The sequence below is a fragment of the Podarcis gaigeae genome, assembly GCF_964106915.1.
Source record: "Podarcis gaigeae genome assembly, chromosome: 8".
In the NCBI taxonomy this organism is placed as follows: domain Eukaryota; kingdom Metazoa; phylum Chordata; class Lepidosauria; order Squamata; family Lacertidae; genus Podarcis; species Podarcis gaigeae.
Window position 1 is genome coordinate 75,085,261 of NC_139684.1, and position 20,899 is coordinate 75,106,159.

At 47.6% G+C, this 20,899-nt stretch overlaps 2 protein-coding genes and 1 pseudogene across 7 annotated transcripts in view; all 3 read right to left on the minus strand.

The window, feature by feature from the left end:
- The window catches only part of LOC310851521 (interferon-inducible GTPase 5-like), a 69,490-nt gene that overhangs the window by 22,234 nt on the left and 26,357 nt on the right, over nucleotides 1-20,899 (minus strand). The gene's annotated exons all lie outside the window — the stretch shown is intronic.
- LOC310851525 (interferon-inducible GTPase 5-like) lies at nucleotides 1,992-8,900 on the minus strand (the record flags this gene model as incomplete). Of its 2 annotated transcripts, none has more annotated exons than XM_083754042.1 (2): nucleotides 1,992-4,010; nucleotides 8,686-8,900. In XM_083754042.1, 2 exons carry the CDS (start codon nucleotides 8,898-8,900, stop codon nucleotides 2,837-2,839), a joined length of 1,389 nt encoding a protein of 462 aa, XP_083610168.1. In that variant the 3' UTR covers nucleotides 1,992-2,836. The 2 variants fall into 2 exon arrangements, with proteins under 2 accessions (XP_083610168.1, XP_083610169.1); XM_083754043.1 differs by having other exon boundaries at nucleotides 8,694-8,858.
- The window catches only part of LOC310851563 (interferon-inducible GTPase 5 pseudogene), a 35,335-nt pseudogene continuing 16,427 nt past the window's right edge, over nucleotides 1,992-20,899 (minus strand). For all 3 annotated transcript variants that reach the window (XR_014568741.1, XR_014568742.1, XR_014568743.1), the window contains one exon: nucleotides 1,992-2,284. The product of XR_014568741.1 is annotated as an interferon-inducible GTPase 5 pseudogene (transcript). The remainder of the gene's footprint in view (nucleotides 2,285-20,899) is intronic.

The following is a 20,899-nucleotide window of genomic DNA, read 5'->3' on the forward strand; positions in this document are numbered from 1 at the left end:
GTGGGGCCATGCGGGTGCCCATTGCTGTGCCGCTGATCTGAAGGAACAGGTCATCACCGAATTTGAAGTTGTTGTGGGTAAGGACAAATTGGCAGAGTTTGGTGGCAAAGTCCGCTGTGGTTTTATCTGAAATGGTGTTCCTTATAGCTTGTAAATCATCGTTGTGTGGGATGTTGGTATACAGAGATTCCACATCCATAGTAGCTAGTATAGTATTGTTGGGAAGATTATTTAAAGATTGTATTTTCCTCAGAAAATCTGTGGTGTCACGTACATAGCTGGGAGCACTGATGGCATATGGTTTCAGAACAGAGTCCATATAACCGGAAAATAACTTACCTCTTTTTCAGAACATCTCTGGAGGCACTGCTGACCAGCCTTTGTGCTCCAGAGATGTTCTGAAAAAGAGGAAAGAAGGGGCAGCAACAACAGGCATTTTTCATTTCCCCACAGGGGTTGTGCTTGTGCTAGGTGGGTGCTAAAATTAGAATGCTTATATTTAGCTTGCAATAAAACTTTCAAAAGACATTAAGCGGAAACGCCTCTTTCTGTTGCAAAAGATTACCTCTTGGCTCTGGCATGGTTCGTGAGCCTTTATCGTCACCGTATATCATCTATAAATTACCTAATATTATGTGTCATTGCAGAGTAAGTTTTAAAAAGCAGATCCCTGCCTGCAGGTAAGCAATGTGCCTACAGATCTTCCTGGGACTTTGCCACGCATTGTGCAGTGCAGTTTAATTCGTACCATTTACAGTGTTCTTTCTGTAAACAAAACCAAGCAGCCATTTTGACCCCCCACAATGAAACAAATGGTTGAAACTCCCCATTGCCAACCATGAATAGAGTGGTAAATTGTGGAAGGGGTGGTTTAGTTCTGTCCTAATCCCACAGCATTGTAGTATTTCACCTCAGCCTTCCCAAAGCAAGTAATGCTTCAGAGGTTTTGGACTACAACTCCCATCAGCTCTAGCCAGCATGGCCAATGAAGCCTAAAACATCTGGAAGGCATCAGTTTGAGGAAGGCTGTAGGGATCTTCCAGTTGTCCTTTTTATTGAGCATTCATATCTGAGCTCATATTGGGGTGATTATAGGCAATCCCACTTTCAATACCCTTTGCATCTGCAAATGTTTTGGGATGGTCATTCTGCTTTGTTTGCAATAGGCATAGACTCCATAGTTTCCCGCTAAAGCCCTGCAACTTTTTCATAGCACAAATGTTGATGGGTGTGTGTGTTGCCCACTTTTGTCACACTACAGAGCAAGAGTGACCTTCCAGATGGCAATAATAACCGAGTGACATTGAGGAAGTGTTGCAAAACTATTAATATAGTAGAATGGTATGTGGATGGCCCACTATAACCCCGCCACTCATGCATTATTACTGTGTCGATGACATGTTGTCTCAAGGCAAATCTAAAAAAATGTAGTATAAACACTGACAACTGGGAAAAACAGGCCTGCGAGCGCTCCAGTTGGAGAACAGCCTTTACCAAAGGTGTCATGGGCTTTGAAGACACTCGAACTCAGGACGCAAGGGAGAAACGTGCTAAGAGGAAGGCATGCTTGGCAAATCTACACTGTGATCAACTCCCGCCCAGAAACCTATGTCCCCACTGTGGAAGGACGTGTAGATCCAGAACTGGCCTCCACAGTCACCTACGGACTCACTGGTACAACCATGTTTATGGAAGACAACCTTACTCGGCTACGAGTGATTGCCAAAGAAGGAGGGGTGGGGTGTCTAGATAATTCACAATATTTCTTATTTATGAGACTTTCATGGAAAACTGAAAGCTGATTAGTTAGGGTGGCCATATTACAAAAAGAGAAAATCCAAACACAAGAGTGTATGGTTTTTTCTCCCCACAAAAAGCTACACTCCTGACATGGGCTGCCATGATTTTGCTGGACATTTCTAAAATAATTAGAGGGACCATGTGAAAGCAGTGTTGATTATAACACAAACGTCCTGGCAGTAGCAAGGAGATTAACCAATTAGTTTATTTCATGAAAACTTATACACCGCTTGATTCTAATAAAACCTCAAAGAGGTTTGCAAAGAGATAAACCAACAAAACCAGGAAACAATTACAGTTGTGCTTTAAGATATGCAAGAGTTAAAATACTAGAACAGATTAAAATTACCTCAAGTTTCTATTTCACAAATGTGGAGGCTCCTGTCTAGCTGAATGCCCTCCTTCAGTTTGAGTGTGTATGAGGGAAAGCAAATTCTGAAATAGATGTTGCATGGTACTTGTGATATAGAGCTAACTCCTGTTCCTAAAGAAAAAAAGCCAATGCAATATATATATATATATATATATATATATATATATATAGAGAGAGAGAGAGAGAGAGAGAGAGAGAGAGAGAGAGAATGCTGCAGCCTGCATAAATTCTAACTTGAGACCATCCTTGCAAGGAGGTTCACAGAGGTCACTAGTTTTTTTCTAGTCTGACATCATATACAGAGCAATTCATTAGTGGACTGAAAGAATTATGAATAGGAAAAAGTCCATTTGCCCCCAAGTCTTTGTCCCAAAGTCTCCTTTTGGCATTGGTCTTAATTCTTATACATTGGATAGAGATACTAATTTTAAAAAGTAACTGAAAGGGTATTATGCTGGCATTCAGATTATTTCACTTTGGGTTGTTTTTTTTTAAAAAATGAGATGCCTAAGAATTATGGAATTTTAAAAATAAAAAACCTGATCATCTGATTATTATTATTTTAATGTCTTTTGGTGGTGGTTGTTTTAAAAATGGAAACATGTCTAATTCGCCTGATACTATATATCAAGCACTTAGTCATCATAGTGCATCTGCTTGCTGCTAGATGGACTTTTTCCCCTCTGCCTCAAGAGCTTTGGACAGAACCCTCTGGGTGTCATCAGCAGCACCCGATATGCATTTCTGCAGCATGAAGTAGGTGCGAAGAAGCGAAATCCCTCCGGACAGAAGGCAGCCAAAGATGGGGAAATGCTCCCAGCGGTGATATTCATAAGCCATCACTGAGAGTCCCACCAAGTCGGGCAGCACCCATAAAATGGCAGAGAACATTCCCAGGGACTGCATTGCTGCTTTAAGGGCTGTGCTTGTCTTTCCAACACGCTGGGCCAGAGCTGCAAGGGATGGATCGTCCAGGCCAAAGTCCAGGAAGCACCAGGAGCGGAACTTACTAAACAGAAATATGGGCAGAAGGACGTGAACTGGGCTTCCAAGAGCGACCAGCAAAACAAGCCCTTTGGTCCAAATCTTCTCCTCCACAGTGGTTTTCTTTTTCTCTAAGATAGGCAGGCAGATGCTAGGGAAGCGGAGCAGAAAGGCTTGCCTCTTCAGCCGCAGGAGATCGTTCTTCAGCGTTTCCTGCAGGAGGGGGAAGTCAAAGCAGTCGGCTTCCCAGTTGGAGACGATGAAGACTTGTGGGTCCCTCACTCCTTCTCTTACCAAGCACTCTTTGCAGTCCTCCTGGATGTGCAAGAGGACCTTCTTCTCACTGTAGTCAGATGGCCGTTGCCTCTTGGCGGCCGACAGGTCCAGGTCTGCTTTGGTGCGCACAAAGTAGAAGCTCTTGCCCATATCTTGGATCTCACGGACCAGGTCAGAATGGGTGGAGCGGAAGCGCTGGGAGCCGACGATGATGAAGAAATCAAAGTGAGTCAAATCGACCTTCTTCTCAAATTTGTCCTCCCCAAAAGTTGGCGTTCCCCTTCCGGGGTGGTCCCAAAGGATCACTTGCGGAAGTGTTGGGTATGGGTAATCCTTGACTTGCACAGTCGTCATCTGTATGCCAGTCGCAGCGGCACGCGGGTCATCGGCCCGAAGACCCAGCATGGCATTGATGAAGGAGGACTTCCCAGAGCCGGGCTCTCCTACTACGGCAATATTGAGCGGAGTGCTCTTGAAAAAGGGCAGTGGTTTTGCCAGCACCTGCGACACAGCGCCTGCCAATTGGCCCTGGGAAATGGCTACCTCGAAGTCTTCCACCATTGTGGATCTCGATGCACTGAAGAGAAAGGAAGCAGGAAAATGTTAAGCGACCGGCCTAACTAGAAGCATTCATTTATTTAACAAGAGTGGCATGCCCTCTGTAAAATTTCTAGCGTCTGCAATATTATTCTCATTTGCCAAGCAACAAAGCTTTACAGGTAGAAGGTATAAATCCCATCATATCCCATAATTTAGAAGTTAGAGCAAGGATAAAGTGCCCAAAGGTCATGGGACGTCAGGAGCCGGAGTTGGTGAGCCATAAAACACCTGTTGTCAGTGAAGTTAACTCTTTACTCAAAGAAAACCAAACAGTGCAGGCCAAGTGAACACAGCAACTCTTCCCAGTATCTCTTGCCCCAATGAAGCTGTTGTGAGGACTGTAGGTTCCCACATCCGCCGCTCTCTAAGGCTCCTTCTTCCCCAGCTACCTGAATTTCTTTCATCTTGTCTCTCATTGCTCTGCCCTCTTCATTCCTCTTCATGTTCTGGGAGAGCTCTCTGCCACAGACTCTTCCTGCTCACTAAACCCTGTTGCCTCTTCAGCTTCTGACATCTTCTCCTCCTCCTAGTCTGCTCTCTCTTCTCCCTCTGAGCACTCATCTCCATCTCCATCCCACCCCCAATCCCTTGGCTCTGAGATTCTTCCCCTGGGGATTCCCCAACTGCTGCCTCCCCCCACTCCTCTGCTTCCAGCCAGCCCAGGACACAGGAGCAGAGCCCAAGAGCCCTGAATACAGAGAGGGACATGAGGAAGGGGACTCTCAGCATTTTAAGAAACTGCACTTCCCGATTTTTGATTTGTTTTAAAAAAAATTTTAGGTTGGGGAGGGAGGCTGTACCCATTACATTGATGATTAAACCTTACATGTTTTTAGAAAGATGCAACAAAGAATTACTAGCCTTAAGGTGCAGAAGAGGAGGGTCTGGTCAAAAAGAAGAAGGGGTTGGGGTAGTTTTATTTAAGTATGTTTTAAGAGCGCATCTTACCTTTAGATACTGTAATGTAAATTCTGCCCCTGCTTGCCATTTAAGTCAGAGGTTTTCCACCTTTTTGAGCCCACAGCTCCTTTGACCTCCTTTCTGCGGCACAGGGGTGGGGTTCAGGAGCCCAGCTATGTCACCCCTTGCCTGCAGAGCTGGCAGCTTCTCACCTGTTTTCAAATAGCCCCCCCCCCTGTGAAGTCTTCCCTCAGCCTCCCTCCTCTCCTCTCCCTTCTCCTTGGGAGTCTTCTGGAGCCACTGCTGCTACCTGTGGTCTCTGAGCTGCCACCCCCCAGCCCCCAAGAGAGGTGCCTCCTCACACTGCCCCACAGGGGCCTGGGACTTGTCTGTCTATTCCCAGCAGCAAGGGCTGGTGGTCTGGCTGGCTGGGCTCCCTCGCCCACTTGCCTGCTTACTCTGAGGCCCCAATTCAGCTCCTGGAAACCAGCACCCCCTGGCCAGCCCCAGAGGCACCTTTCACCTGGGGATCTTGTAGCCAGGGCTGCTGCTGCAACAAACAGATGTGCAAGCCTTTGGAGGAGGGAGGGAAGGAAGATGGATGGAGGCCAATGTTGCCCACGGCTCCACTGACCATCATTCAAGGCACCCCAGGGTGCCATGGCACACTGGTTGAAAACCACTGATTTAAATTAATAACCAGAAAAGCTGAATGTGTCTCAATTCCCCACCCACTCCCCCACTGTGCACATTGCCAGAATTGCAAAGGAATGGTGTGTGTGTTTTCAGATTGGGGACAGCCTCCCCGCTCCTTCTCCCCAACCTGTGGAAGGACCAGACACAAATTCCCCCCTTCTCTCTCTCCCCTCCGAAGATGCCTCTTCCCTGATGCCTCTTCAGCTTCTGACATCTCCTCCTCCCAGTCTGCTCTCTCTTCTCCCTCTGACCACTCATCTCCATCCCAACCCCAATCCCCTGGCTCTGAGACTTATTCCCAAGGGGGTTCTCTTGCGGGTTCCCCACCTGGTGCCTCCCACCACTCCTCTGCTTCCAGCCAGCCCAGGACACAGGAGCAGAGCCCAAGAGCCCTGAATATAGAGGGGGACATGAGGAAGGGGACTCTCAGCATTTTAAGAAACTGCACTTCCTGATTTTTGATTTGTTTTATTTTTTTTTTTAGGTTGGGGAGGGACTACATTGATGATTAAACCTTACATGTTTTTTAGAAAGATGCAACAAAGAGTTGTCGGTCTGAAGGTGAAGAAGAAGAAGAAGATCTGGTCAAAAAGAAGGAGGAGTTGGGGCAGTTTTATTTAAGAATGTTTTAAGAGTGCATCCTACCTTTACACACTGCATGTAAATTCTGCCCCTGCTTGTCATTTAAGTCAGATGTTTTCAACGTTTTTGGGTCCCCAGCTCCTTTGACCAAGTACCTTATTTCTGCAGCACCCCTGTGGGGCTCAGGAGCCCAGTTATGTCACCCCTTGCCTGCAGAGCTGGCAGCCTCTCACCCTTTTACAAACAACCCCCCTCCTTGTTAAGTCTCCCCTCAGCCTCCTCTCCCCTCTCCTTGGGAGTCCTCTGGGCAGCTGCTGATGCAGCCCCTGGTCTCTGATCTACTGTCCTTGCCTCCCCACAGGGACCTGGGACTTGTCTGTCCATTCCCAACAGCAAGAGCTGGTAGTCTGGCTGGCTGGGCTCCCTCGCCCACTTGCCTGCTTACCCTGAGGCCCCACTTCAGCTCCTGGTAACCAGCACCCCCTGGCCAGCCCCAGAGGCACCATTCGCCTGGCGAGCTTGAGGCCAGGGCTGCTGCAACAAACAGCTGTGCAAGCCTTTGGGAGGCAGAGACACCAGAGTTGTCAGAGGAGAGAGGGAATGAAAGAGAGAGAGGCCAGTGTTGCCTACGTCACCCCTGACCACCATTCAAGGCACCCCAGGGTGCCACGCCACCCTGGTTGAAAACCACTGATTTAAGTAATTAATAACCATATACACCTTATGTGTCTAGATTCTCCACCCACTTCCCCCCTCCCCCAAGCTGTACATTACAGTGGTAAAGGTAAAGGTAAAGGTACCCCTGCCCGTACGGGCCAGTCTTGACAGACTCTGGGGTTGTGCGCCCATCTCACTCAAGAGGCCAGGGGCCAGCGCTGTCTGGAGACACTTCCGGGTCACGTGGCCAGCGTGACATCGCTGCTCTGGCGAGCCAGAGCCGCACACGGAAACGCCGTTTACCTTCCCGCTGGTAAGCGGTCCCTATTTACCTACTTGCACCCGGAGGTGCTTTCGAACTGCTAGGTTGGCAGGCGCTGGGACCGAGCAGCGGGAGCGCACCCCGCCGCAGGGATTCGAACCGCCGACCTTTTGATCGGCAAGTCCTAGGCGCTGAGGCTTTAACCCACAGCGCCACCTGCATCCCTCATTACAGTGGTTGTTGTTGTTGTTGTTTAGTCGTTTAGTCGTGTCCGACTCTTCGTGACCCCATGGACCAGAGAACGCCAGGCACCTCTGTCCTCCACTGCCTCCCGCAGTTTGGTCAAACTCATGCTGGTTACCTCGAAAACACTATCCAACCATCTCATCCTCTGCCGTCCCCTTCTCCTTGTGCCCTCCATCTTTCCCAACATCAGGGTCTTCTCCAGGGAGTCTTCTCTTCTCATGAGGTGGTACCATTACAGTGGTACCTTGGTTTAAAAACATAGTCCGTTCCAGAGGTTCGGTTGTAAACCAAAACAGGTTTTAACCCAAGGCGCGCTTTCGCCAATGGGGCCTCCCCCCCCAAAAAATGGTTTTGATTCAAAAAAAGGGACAGGCACTTCCGGGTTTGACATGGTTGTAACCCAAAACGGTTGTAAACCAAAACGGTGGCAAACCAAAGTACCACTGTATCAGCTTTCCAAGGAAATGGTTTCTCTTCTCAGATTGGGGACAGCCTCCCCCCCTCCTTCTCCCCAACCTGTGGAAGGACCAGACACAAATTCCTCTCCTCCTGACCCCTCAGCAAACCTTTATTTTCTTTCCCCTTCTCTCTCCCCCCCTCTGAAGTTTTTTAGGGGTGAGAGACTTTTCCTCACGCTCATGTCTGGAAATCACCTGGGGGGCGGCTGCTGAGATTTCTTGTTGGTGTTGCTGGGAAAGGGGGGGGGGAGTGCAGATCAGGGTCCAGACTGGAAAGTTGGCCGGAAGTTGGGTCCTTTCTCTCTCTCCCCCCACCCCACCATCTTTCCTTCAGGGAGGGAGAGAATGGGATGGGAGCTCTTTTCCTTCTGATCCTGGCATCCAAGGTGAGGGGAAAGCCCGGACACAAGGGGAGGGGTTAATGAATGAGGTCTCCCTCTCTCTCCCCCCTCCCTCCCTGCTCCAGGTGTGTGTTGGGTATGCGGGCGAAGAGCTGCCTGGAAGGGAGGGTTGTGTGCACGAGAAGGAGGGCCGCCTCGTAGCAGCTGCAGAGGGGGATGTGGAATGAACACGCGTCACCGCTGGAAAGGGAGACCCGCGTTGATTTGAGAGCAGTTAATTACAACTCTTTGAGTAGCACCAGCTCTGCTTGCTGCTCCCTGGATTTTTCATGTTATTTATTCCCTTTGCAGCGGGGAAGAAGGGCAGCCTTCTCCAACATCATTAAGAGTAAAAACACACGATTCTGCTGCCCCCGCCTAGCAATGAGCTCCGAGTCTCCTTTAACGCAGACACGCTCAGAAAAAAACAAAAAACACGGAAATCCTCAGAGCCCCAGGAGAAATGCTCACCTCCTTACCTGCTGCCAGTCCGGTTTTTTTGCAGTAAAGCTCAGTTCCCTTTTCGGAGACTTTGCTTGCTGGTCTCTTAGGCTTTTCTCCGTCCAACTCTCTTCCTCGCTCTCGCTTTTATTCCTGCTCCCTCCCGGTCGTCGCACTAAAAAAAGCAAAGAAGAAAGCGAAAGTACGAGCGAGGACGAGATTGCAACGCCTAGCCAGAGCCGCATTCCCCGCTAGAGGGAGCTCCAAGCAGCCTGATTGACAGCGGTGCTGCTGCCATTAAATGGGAAGGTCCCAAAGGCTCCCTCGTGAAACTTGAAGCAACCGAGATGGTTAACCCTTTATCTCTGCGGTAGTTGCCTCTGTGCCCGTCTCAGCAGCTCCCGCGTTTTCTGCACTTAAGCCCCACATGGCACTGATTTCAGGGGGGTGATCTAGATGACCCCTGGGTTTCCTTCCAGATCTGCAATTCTACGATCCTAGATCCTAGCGGCGCGAAATGTTTTGGCACCTGCAAAGAAGAAAACAGGACGGGTCCTATCGCCTGTTTCAACTGCTTTAAGGTTTTATTGCAATTAAGCAGGACATAAATGCTGCGAAATAAACAGTGTTGTTCCACAATGCTTCCTTCATGGCTCGGATGCCTGCAGCTCACGATCTCGTTGGTCCGACAGCAGCAACATCTGTACCATGATGTATTTATTGCTTTAAAAACCTCTTCCAACAAAGCTTTATGTATAGAATGAGTCAGTGCCCATCATACTTTATAATCCCTATTAACCAGGGCCAGTGAGGACAATCATGCAGGCAGGATAAAATCTGCCACTCACTCCTGATATTTGGGTAGATGTTCTGTAATTCAGAGCAGGGCTTTTAGTGTGGCTTCCCCTGTTCTGTGGAATAGCATTCCTGCAGAGATACAACAGGAACCCACTACCGGCACTTTCTGGAAACAACTGATGATGTTTTCTTTCCGACATGTTTTCCCAGGTGGATGAATAGGTTGCTGCCATGAGTGTCTATTTAGCATTGTTTGGAAAAATATTTACTTTTTTCCTGTGTTGTTTTAAATGCTTTTCAGCTGTGTTCATTGCATTTTGTACACTGCCTTTTGAGGATGATAATAATAACAATTATAATCATAATAAATAGAAGTCCTGATGAATTTTGCCGAGAACTTTTTAAAAAAGGAAATAGCCAACTTTTTTTGGAAAAGTTCTAACATTCTGCAGAGTGCAGAGCGTCTATAGAACCTGCGTGACAAGCTGACTTTGCAAACAAAGCAGGCAGGAAGAACACCAAACTTTCCTCAGAGTGATCCTAGACTGACAGCAAAGCCTGTGTCTTATCTGGCACCCTCAGCCTTAGGGGGGACATAATACAGGGGGGCACCAGGCACGGGTTCCTTCAAGGGTTTCTACAGCCTCACACAGGGAGACTCGCCTTCCCTTCCCCCAGCTGGTCCTCCAGCTTCCTGCAGCCTTGGGAGCTGGAGCTCTTTCCACACATACACCCCGACTCCCTCTCCTTGCAGGCTGGACAGGCAGGTAGCAGCTGCATCTGCGAAGCCAACTGAGAAGTGTCTGCAGGGGGAATTTCTTGCCCCACGCTCTGAGTGCCAGAAGTGGCTATTTTAATCTGAAATCTTTTGACACCCTGTACTGCGGTAAGAGTTCAGACACCCAGTCAGGACCCAGCACAGTCCAAGAAAGGATTTGCAAGAAGGACCCCGTTAACTTTCGTTTTCTCAGAAATCACCTGTTTGAGCAGAGCTGTGTGTTGGGCAGGGGAGGGGGGGAGGGGAACTTGTAAACAGGATCTAATTTCTGCTCCAAGATATTAAAAACCCGAAGCTACTTTCCCCTTTCAAGGTTATGCAGGGTATACAGTTGCAAATCATCACCAGCAGAGCATTTAGTAACAAATACATGCCTGCACCAGTTAATTAGGCTTTTGTCGGAGATAAGCTCAATGGTCATTGGTGATTTAAAATTGCATAGGGGTTTTCAGTCGCTTTTCGGGGTCTCCCATCAGAAGTATGTACCATACTTTTCCGTGTATAAGACTAGGGGTTTTTTTTAACCTTAAAATAATGTTTAAAAATTGGGTTCGTCTTATACACGGATAGTGCACTGTACAAATTTCTTAATTTGTAGTTCCCCCAAATAGGGGGTGTCTTATACACAGGGGGGGCGTGTTATACATGGAAAAATGCAGTATGTCATTCTTAGATCAAAATTGGTATACATGATCATCACTGCTGATCTTCAGTGCACAGCTACAACAAGGCAAGTCTGTCTGTGAGTTTATGCACATTCCCAGCCTATGGACCTTGACAGTGAAACCTGACAGGTCTCAGCAGCACTACATGTCAACCAATATAACATGCTCAGAATTTTCTGCAAGTCACGTGACAAGGGATGTTCAGGAGGCCCTCAGTAGACATGTTAGTGGTTAAAGGGCTCCCTTTAAGCAGAACAGAAGCACATGCTAATGCAATACATTCATTGTCACATACACACCCCCCCATCTATTTTGTTGCAAATAACCAGTGAGGTCTATGCAGAGACAGGGTTGGAAGAAAGAACCCAACACACTTCAGATATGAAGCAGAACCTTGTTGTCATTGCATTCTTACACTGTCTCCCAGCTCCACCTGGTACGTAGGCCACCTGGGCGTGGACTGTCTTGCCAGAGTGGTGTATGCTCTAGTTATCTCCCACTTGCACTATTGCAATGCACTCTAATTGGGGCTACCTTTGAAGGTGACCCAGAAACTAGAACTAATCCAGAATGAGGCAGCTAGACTGGTGACTGGGAGTGGCCACCGAGACAATATAACACTGGTCCTGAAAGACCTACATTGGCTCCTGGTACGTTTCCGAGCACAATTCAAAGCTTTGGTGCTGACCTTGAAAGCCCTAAAGGGTTTTGGCCTAGAAGGAGAGTTTCCACCCCCATCGTTCAGCCCGGACACTGAGGTCCAGCTCCAAGGGCCTTCTGGCGGTTCCCTCCCTGTGAGAAGGGGGGTTACAGGGAACCAGGCAGAGAGCCTTCTTGGTAGTGGTCAGAGTTTTAAGAAAATGCCCTGAAGCCAATGCGGCTGGTCTCCCTTTCGAGGGTTCATTCAATATTTCCCTCTGCAGAGCCCCCCCCCCCCCCGTTGATGAATATTACCACTACAAGAAAGCTGTAGGAACACTTTTTGGCATGTACAAATGGTATCTGTGAGCCATTTCTGATTAGAAAAATGGCAGGGCAAGTGTTCAAGGCAGGGCAGAAGATGCTGGAGGTTCTCTTGGTTCTGGATAGCTCAGTGGGTTAGACCGTGGTGCTGCTAATGCCAAGGTTGCAGGTCCCTGTATGGACCAGCTGCATATTCCTGCATTGCAGGCGGTTGGACTAGATGATCCTCAGGGTCCCTTCCAACTCTACAGTACTATGATTCCACGACTTTCCCGAGTCGCCCTCCTGGGGCTTTCTGTGTCCTTCCATGACTGTGGTACCAAAGATGAAACTTCCCTTCCCCAAGCACTTTAGTCCTGCTGCAAAATCACCTCCCCATATCAATTCAAACAAAAACAAACAAACAAAACCCCACTGATAACACCCCACACTTAATGTATCGTGCAGTTAGGTCCTTAGAATGTCTTTAATTCTAAAAAGGATGTTATGCTCTTTTTTCCTTTGCCGTATTTCATTTATTTATTCATTATATTTATATGGTTTTCAGGACAAGATAAGGTTGCTGATAATGGGTTGTCTTCAACTAACATCTATTCAGAGTAAACCTATTAAAATTAATGGACCTTAGACATAGTTATTAATTTCAGTGTGTCTATGCTAAGTAAAACTCTCACACAAACATGTTTTAAGGGTTATGTGTGAATGCATGCACATATAGATTTTTGAGAGATTGACAACAGGCAGAATTCTTCACTTTATTGAAATACTACCAACTGCTGCTCAAACAACCCACTGGTAGAGACAGGCCCTAAGTAAATTGATTTTCCCACATAAACCACAGATTGTAAAGATGTCCATAAAAGTGTGTGGAAAGCTATCGTTTAACTATTACAGTTTTCTTCTCTTTCTCAGATAAACTGAGCCACGAGGAATCGCTGTCATAGATCCTGCCATAACAATAGAAACCTTAACAAAAGACCTTGCTGAAGTGAAGTCTGCTTGGGATCAAAAGAAATTTGAAGCTGTTTTTTCATGATGAATTTTCACGAAAACTTTTTAAAAGTGGAAATACCCAACAGATAGGGAGATGTGAGGAGCTGAACTTAAATATTGGAAAAATGAGAAACTGAGAGAAACGGAAAATAATAAATTTGCCCACTTCTCTCAGGAGATTTGCTGAGGGAAATACTTGCTGCCATTCCCCCTTCTACACAAATGTTAATGGGGCAGGAGTCCCTGTCCCCTTTTTCAACTCATCTCCCCCTCATCTCCTCTAAAATCTACTCTGGAAAGTTGCTCCCAGCTGGGAAGGTGTGCAAGTCATTTGCTTGGGTGAGGAGAAAACATGATGCAGACAGTGATGTTGAAACTGGAAGCTCCTCATATCCTTCAGAAGAAGGATATTGACAAGCTGGAACTGAAGGGAGAAGGAAGGGTTAATAAGGCAAAGAAGCTAAAAGCTGTGGTTAGGCAGAAAACCGCAAATGCGTCAGCTCTGTAGGCCAGAAGTTGCTTCCTGTTTTCAGCTCTGCAGACTGGGAGCTGTTTCCTGTTTTGTGCTATCTGTTTTAGAAATATTTTTAGAAATGCAAGACATACATGCAGGGCATGAGAAGGATTTCTCTCTACCTTCTCTGTACCATTGTACCTTGTAAGGGTTGCTCTCAAATATTTCCTGCAGTAAATTCCTGTACTAATCCTGTTTTTGCAGTTGCGGCAGTTTAGCAAACAATGGGTGTTTGCTAAACTCAGGCAGGTCAAGAGTCCAGCTTCCTGCCTTACCAGCTAGCCAGAAAATTGCAGCTGTTTGCAAATTTAACCAGCCTGCCAAAGAGGTCTCACTCTGTCTTTTATAACATGCATTTGTTTTCATATTTCAAAACTACAAACCATGTTTGGGTGCCTTGGCAAAAAGGTGGTTTCTAGGGGGATGCATACCCCTAAACATTTTGTGAATCTAATGGAAGAAACTAATTTTTAAAACTTTTTAGTTTCTTCCACGGCGAATCATCACCATGTTTCCTGCCATACGCTTCCTGTCTTAAGTAATGCAAAGATAAGAAAAGACACGTATGGGGAAGTGCTTAGCTAGCAGAAAGACACGTATGGGGAAGTGCTTAGCCAGCAGAAAGACACGTATGAGGAAGTGCTTAGCCAGCAGATAGATGTGCCATATAAGGGAATAAGTTGAACATTTGCCAGCTGATTGGGAAAATTTGAGGAAGGAATGGGAGGGGGGAAATGCTCAAAAGGTATAAGAAGGCTTGCTGAAATGTATTTCTTTACAGCCAGCTTTCAGGAGGTATCCTGCTGGTTGTCTCTATGTACAGATTGTCTCTGTGCATAGATTTTAATAAACTTTTTCTCCAAAGAAGATTTTGCTTTCCTGGTACTTTTGTTCCCTCCAAGGTCCGGGGATGGCGAGGCTGATGGATCCCTAGGTAAATAAGGCTTCATTTCTTTGGGGGCTCGTGCCGGGATTAGCCTCCTCCCCAATATGGACCGGAGGGCCAGGCTCAACCAAGGTGAACAGCTCGGCAGCGTTTTGCAGGCTCCCCGTGCGCACCCCGCCTGTTTCGTGGGGGGGAGCCAGCCACACTGTTCTGGAGTGGAGACATCTTGTTGAGGGAGGAAAAGAGGACGGCGCCGAAAGGGGACAGGTCCGCAGCGGAACAGGTAAGCCCGATGGAAAGGGCAGCCCGACGGAAAAGGGCAGGAGGCTTGATCAACCTCCCCTGGTTGTGGCAGGGTGTCACAGGCAATAAGGTGCCAGCCAGGAATAAGGGAATTGGTTGTGCAGTACAGTGCCAGCCACCAGGAATAAGGGGACTGACTGGTTGTGCAGGAGAGTGCCACCAGCAGAAGTTGGGAACAGAAGAGGGTGGGATATATATATATATTGTGATTTTTGGTGTGTTCTGTGTGGTGTGTGTGTACCAGATACTCCAGTGTTTGTCTTGGTGTATGAGGGTCGGGGTTTAGCATTCCCCTTGGCCGAGCGGTTGCAGGATTGTGCATTTTTTGGCAGGGCGACCTCGCCAAATCACAATCTGTAGTATATGAAGTATGAGAGAATTTTTATTGTGAATAGGAGCGGAGTTTCTGGAAGAAATGGGTTCTGGCCAAAGTAAAAGCACCCCTTTTGGAAGGCTTTTTGGGGATCCAAGCTGATGAGGGGAGGATGAGGACATTGTGAATTAGATTGGCCCACCCAGAAGAATAAATTGGCCGTCCACCAGGACCCTTGATTTGCAATTCATTTAATCCATTATATCAGAATATTTTGAATGTCCGTTCTGATCAAATCCCCTATATTTCCACTTGGAAGACCAATGTGGAAAGGAACCCCCCCCCCCTTGGTTGAAGTCATGCTGCCAAAAAGTCTCAGGCAGCCGTATCTGCTCAGTCAGGAAGAGAGGAGGACAACCCCCAGTCCTCCAGGATTCAGAGAGGGAAGAAGATAAAGTTTTGATGCCCCACCACCCCATGCCCCGGCAACAGCCCTGGCACCACCCCCGCCACAGGGAGCAGATGGCCCAGCCCCCAATCCCGTGGACAATGCATTGTTAGACCTGGGCAAAGATAAAGAAAGGGAAGAAAGAGAAGAGGATGATGAGGATGAAGAGTTTGTAGAAAGATTAGTTGAGCTAACCAAAAATAATAAGACATGGACAGAGGAAGGCAGTGAAAAGTGTGACCCTCCATAGGGCACATAAAGCACAGGAAAAGGGCGCGGCCAGAGTGATGCCTCTCCGCAGAGTGTATGACCCTCTGGCCCCCGCGGGACCTGATGGGGTGGTGCCCAATAGAACTCATACAGTTCAACATGCCCCCTTCTCTAGTGCAGAAATTTATAATTGGAGGAACCAAAACCCTTCATTTGAGGAAAACCCAGCAAATCAGACCACTGAAGGGCAAAATACCCTCACCACTTATCGCCAGAATGTCTTAAATGGCATGAGGAGGGCAGCCAGAAAACTCACCAACTTTGTGGAGGCCAGAGAAATAGTGCAAGGAACAGAGGAGGCCCCTGGAGCCTACTTAAAGAGGCCGAAGGAAGCCTACCGCCAGTATACCCCTGTGGACCCAGATGAGGCTGCCAATGTCCCTATCATAAAAACTGCCTTTGTAGCCCAGGCAGCGCCCGATATCCGCAGGAACATTAAAAAAAAAAAAACAAGAAGGGAAAAAAAAAACCACAATGGTTTTATGGGCCACACCCTTGAATGGATGCTGGAACAAGCCCAGACCACTTATAATCAGAAAGAGGAAGAGGCCCAGAAGAAAAAGAAGTACCAGGCAAAGAAGTTGATGGCCCTGAGGATGGGAGGTCCACCGTTGGGAGAAACCGCCCGGGGAGGAGGGCGAGGCCGCTTAGGAAAGAATCAGCGTGCCATCTGCTGAGAGGCACCTATTTCCTCTCCCAGGCTAAAATGAGGAAATGTCAGATGTTATTATTACATCCGCGTTAGAAATTCCAAGTCACCACAGCCCTCAACCCAGCTACCCTATTACCGGTAGGGGTAGGTGAGGAGCCCACGCATGACTGCATTGAAGTAATGGATGAGGTGTACCCTAGCAGGCCTGACCTTAAAGATGAAGCAGACCCCCAGTGGCCATCATGGTTTATGGATGGAAGCAGCTTCATTGAGGCTGGACACTGGAAGGCAGGTTATGCAGTGGTAGCCCTGGAAGACCAGGTGATCGAAGCAAAGTCACTCCCGCCTGGAACATTGGCCCAGATGGCAGAATTAACTGCGCTCACCAGAGCCCTAAACCTGGCAAAGGGGCAGAAGCCGACAATGGACCAGCCTTGGTTCACTCAGTGTTGCAGGAGTTGGCTAAGGCACTACAACAGAAAGTTGCATACAGCATACAGACCCCAGAATCAGCCATCCAAGCTGACACAGGAAACTGGGTCTAATTGGGTGACAATGTTACCTCTGGCATTATTCAGGGTCCACAGTCTCCCATTAAGACAGACCCATCTGTCACCCTTTGAAATTGTGGTTGGGAGACCGGTCCCATATGTCAGAATGTTGCCCCCACATGCTGGTCAGGATATGCAATTGAATAATTAAGTCCAGATATTCTTCCGAGTTTTCTTTTGTCTCAAACAGGTGGACCCAGGCTCGCAACCCCTGTGTGTTGGCTGCATCAGTTCGAGCCAGGTGATGAAGTGTGGGTAAAAGATTGGGCACGGACGCTGCTACAACCGTGCTGGAAGGGACCTTATATCGTCCTGCTCTCCACACCCACAGCCGTGAAAGTTGTCGGCATTACCCCTTGGGTCCACCATACTCAGTGAAGAAAGCCATTTCAGACTGGACAGTTACACCAGATCCAGAGAACTCCCTTCGGCTGACTATCTCCAGAAGCCTGGCAGACGACCGCTCTGCTGATATCACACCGGAAGCTGATATCTCTACGCACAGCTGAAGAATTGGATGGGAGGGGCGCCCGCGGGCAGCGTCCCCAACGTGAAAAACCCGTGCCAGGACTAATCCAGGAAGTCCACCAGGACATTTAATACTTTCATAAGGATTTTCTCTTTTTTTCTCTCTGTTATATTCTGTATTGATTTACTCTATGTCCCACAGCCCTGACCCCACTGAGCCATACCGCCCTTACTGGCCTGCTGGCCTCTGCTATGACTGGTTCGTCTTGCCGGTGGCAAGAGATGGCGTGCTCATTGGCTATTGGAAACAGGGGTTTGATGAGGTTGCCGTATTGAAACATCCCACTTCCCCGTTGTGGCTCTTCTCCCACACCACTGTCCAGCACGTATGGATAGTGCTCATACGGGAAATTGCAGAGACAGTCGAATTCTATCAAGTTCTGGACTGCTCTTGCTGTTGGGAGGGAGTAACCAACGGTCATTCGGGAGGTAGAGCACTGTACCAACCTCATCTGATGGACCAGGTTCTAATCTTAATCCAGGCGTTAGATGGGACGGAACCTGTCTTAATGCAAGTGTTGCAGGGGTGGAAGCCTTAACCAGGTGTGCATTGAAATTGCTGAACAAGTGCCAGTAAATTCTGCAGCACCACCTCTGACAATCGTGGTGGCTCGAGCCTCCCAAAATAAGAATTGCCACCCCAGGATTTCAGCCTCCATATGCCCTGGTCAGTAGGGAGGCAGCACGAGAGTTCAATCCACCCAACAGGGTTAGTAGGAAAGTTGACCCACATAGTGGGAGCATCAGCTCACCGGTGGGCTCTCACCCTTGAGGCTCAACAGGTAATCAAGCACGAATATCAGTGGGCTCTTCAACAATGAGCACACTCCCTGAATATTGGTGGGAGGAACCATGGAGTAATTGGGGATGGTGGATAGGGGTTATTTCACCTGCCCTTGTCACATGGATGTGTCTCTTTCTGCTGGCATGAGCATCATAGGTTCTGCGGGAGGCAACAGCCAAATCCTTCTATCCCCTTGATGATCCTCCTAGTATTCCTTGTTCTCATAGTTGCAGGAGACAAGGAAGGTGCTGCACCTGGTGAACATGGACAGATGGGGACTAGGTTATTGGATAAAACATCACGAGGAGAAAATTATCATAAGATGTGGAGGAATAATATTTATGTCCAAGATATGTTTAAGTTCACCACAATGTTAAATCTCTCCAATTGTTGGCTGTGTATGCACATACCACCTTATGCTAAACGGCCAGGTTTGATGCTACATGGAATTCCCATTGGTAACATCTTCAACATAGAGAGGAGTTTGTGTGCTAGTTCATTCTCATGCTGTATGTTTATCCCAGATAACAATGTTAGCATTTCGGCCACAATTGACCACATGGAAACAATGATAGCTGAAAACCCGCTAAAAAATTACAGAAGGTGATCCATGGAATTGGTTATATTCTTGGCTGCCCGATGGTGGTTGGATCAGACATATTATGGTATTGATAGCAGGGCCGCTTATAATCCTTTTGCTTTTCTGCTTCTGTATTCCCTGCTTGATGCAATGTATGCAACATATGATGGAAAAGATGATATCTCGCACGATGGGTCCGCGTGTGATTGCTTTTATGAGAGAATATAGACCCTTACCCCAGAACGAATCTAAGTAATAGATTGTTCATAAAAAGAGGAGGGAGTGAAGGGAGAAGGAAGGGTTAATAAGGCAAAGAAGCTAAAAGCTGTGGTTAGGCAGAAAACCGCAAATGCGTCAGCTCTGTAGGCCAGAAGTTGCTTCCTGTTTTCAGCTCTGCAGACTGGGAGCTGTTTCCTGTTTTGTGCTATCTGTTTTAGAAATATTTTTAGAAATGCAAGACATACATGCAGGGCATGAGAAGGATTTCTCTCTACCTTCTCTGTACCATTGTACCTTGTAAGGGTTGCTCTCAAATATTTCCTGCAGTAAATTCCTGTACTAATCCTGTTTTTGCAGTTGCGGCAGTTTAGCAAACAATGGGTGTTTGCTAAACTCAGGCAGGTCAAGAGTCCAGCTTCCTGCCTTACCAGCTAGCCAGAAAATTGCAGCTGTTTGCAAATTTAACCAGCCTGCCAAAGAGGTCTCACTCTGTCTTTTATAACATGCATTTGTTTTCATATTTCAAAACTACAAACCATGTTTGGGTGCCTTGGCAAAAAGGTGGTTTCTAGGGGGATGCATACCCCTAAACATTTTGTGAATCTAATGGAAGAAACTAATTTTTAAAACTTTTTAGTTTCTTCCACGGCGAATCATCACCATGTTTCCTGCCATACGCTTCCTGTCTTAAGTAATGCAAAGATAAGAAAAGACACGTATGGGGAAGTGCTTAGCTAGCAGAAAGACACGTATGGGGAAGTGCTTAGCCAGCAGAAAGACACGTATGAGGAAGTGCTTAGCCAGCAGATAGATGTGCCATATAAGGGAATAAGTTGAACATTTGCCAGCTGATTGGGAAAATTTGAGGAAGGAATGGGAGGGGGGAAATGCTCAAAAGGTATAAGAAGGCTTGCTGAAATGTATTTCTTTACAGCCAGCTTTCAGGAGGTATCCTGCTGGTTGTCTCTATGTACAGATTGTCTCTGTGCATAGATTTTAATAAACTTTTTCTCCAAAGAAGATTTTGCTTTCCTGGTACTTTTGTTCCCTCCAAGGTCCGGGGATGGCGAGGCTGATGGATCCCTAGGTAAATAAGGCTTCAGAACGAGTACAGAGGAGGGCGACCAAGATGACCAAAGCTCTGAAAACCAAGCCTTATGAGGAGCACTTGAAGGAGCTGGGTATGTTTATCCTGGAAAAGAGGAGATTGAGAGGAGATACGATAGCCATCTTCAAATATCTTAAGGGTTGTCAGAAGAGGGAATAAGCTTGTTTTCTTCTGCTCCAGAGGGTAGGGCCTGATCCAATGGCTTCATATCACAAGACTGAACATGAGGAGGAAATAGTTTATATTTTAGAAACATTCTAACATTCTGCAGAATGCAGAGCAGCTATAGAGCCTGCATGACAAGCTGGCTTTGCAAGCCAGGCAGACAAGAAGGACACCAAACTCTCCTCAGAGTGTTCCTAGACTGACAGTAAAGCTTGTGTCTTATCTGACACCCTCAGCTTTAGGGGGACATCATGCAGGGGGGCACTGGGCACAGGTTCCTTCAAGGGTTTCTCCAGCCTCACGCATAGAGACTCGCCTTCCCTTCCCCCAGCTTGTCCTCCAGCTTCCTGCAGCCTTGGGAGCTGGAGCTCTTCGCCACCCCCACCCTCCAACTCCCTCTCAGTGCAGATGGGGCAGGCAGGTAGTTGCCATTTCCCGTCTGTGTCTCTTGGGGTTTGGGCCTCTCTTCTACACTGGCCCCTGACAGGGATCCCCCCCCACCTTCCTATCGGGACACAGTTTCGCCAAATGCCCCTGCCTCCCGCACACAAAACAACTGTGTGTTTCCCAACGCCATTGACTCCCTTCTTTCCATGCCATCCTAGTCTTCCCTCTTTCTACCGAGCCAATCTGCATTGGTTCAACTGCTTGCCCCTGGCTGGATGGGTCGCCCATCCCTGGCACAGAAATACTTGGAGTGTGGCTCCTTACTAGCGGAGCCCCCCC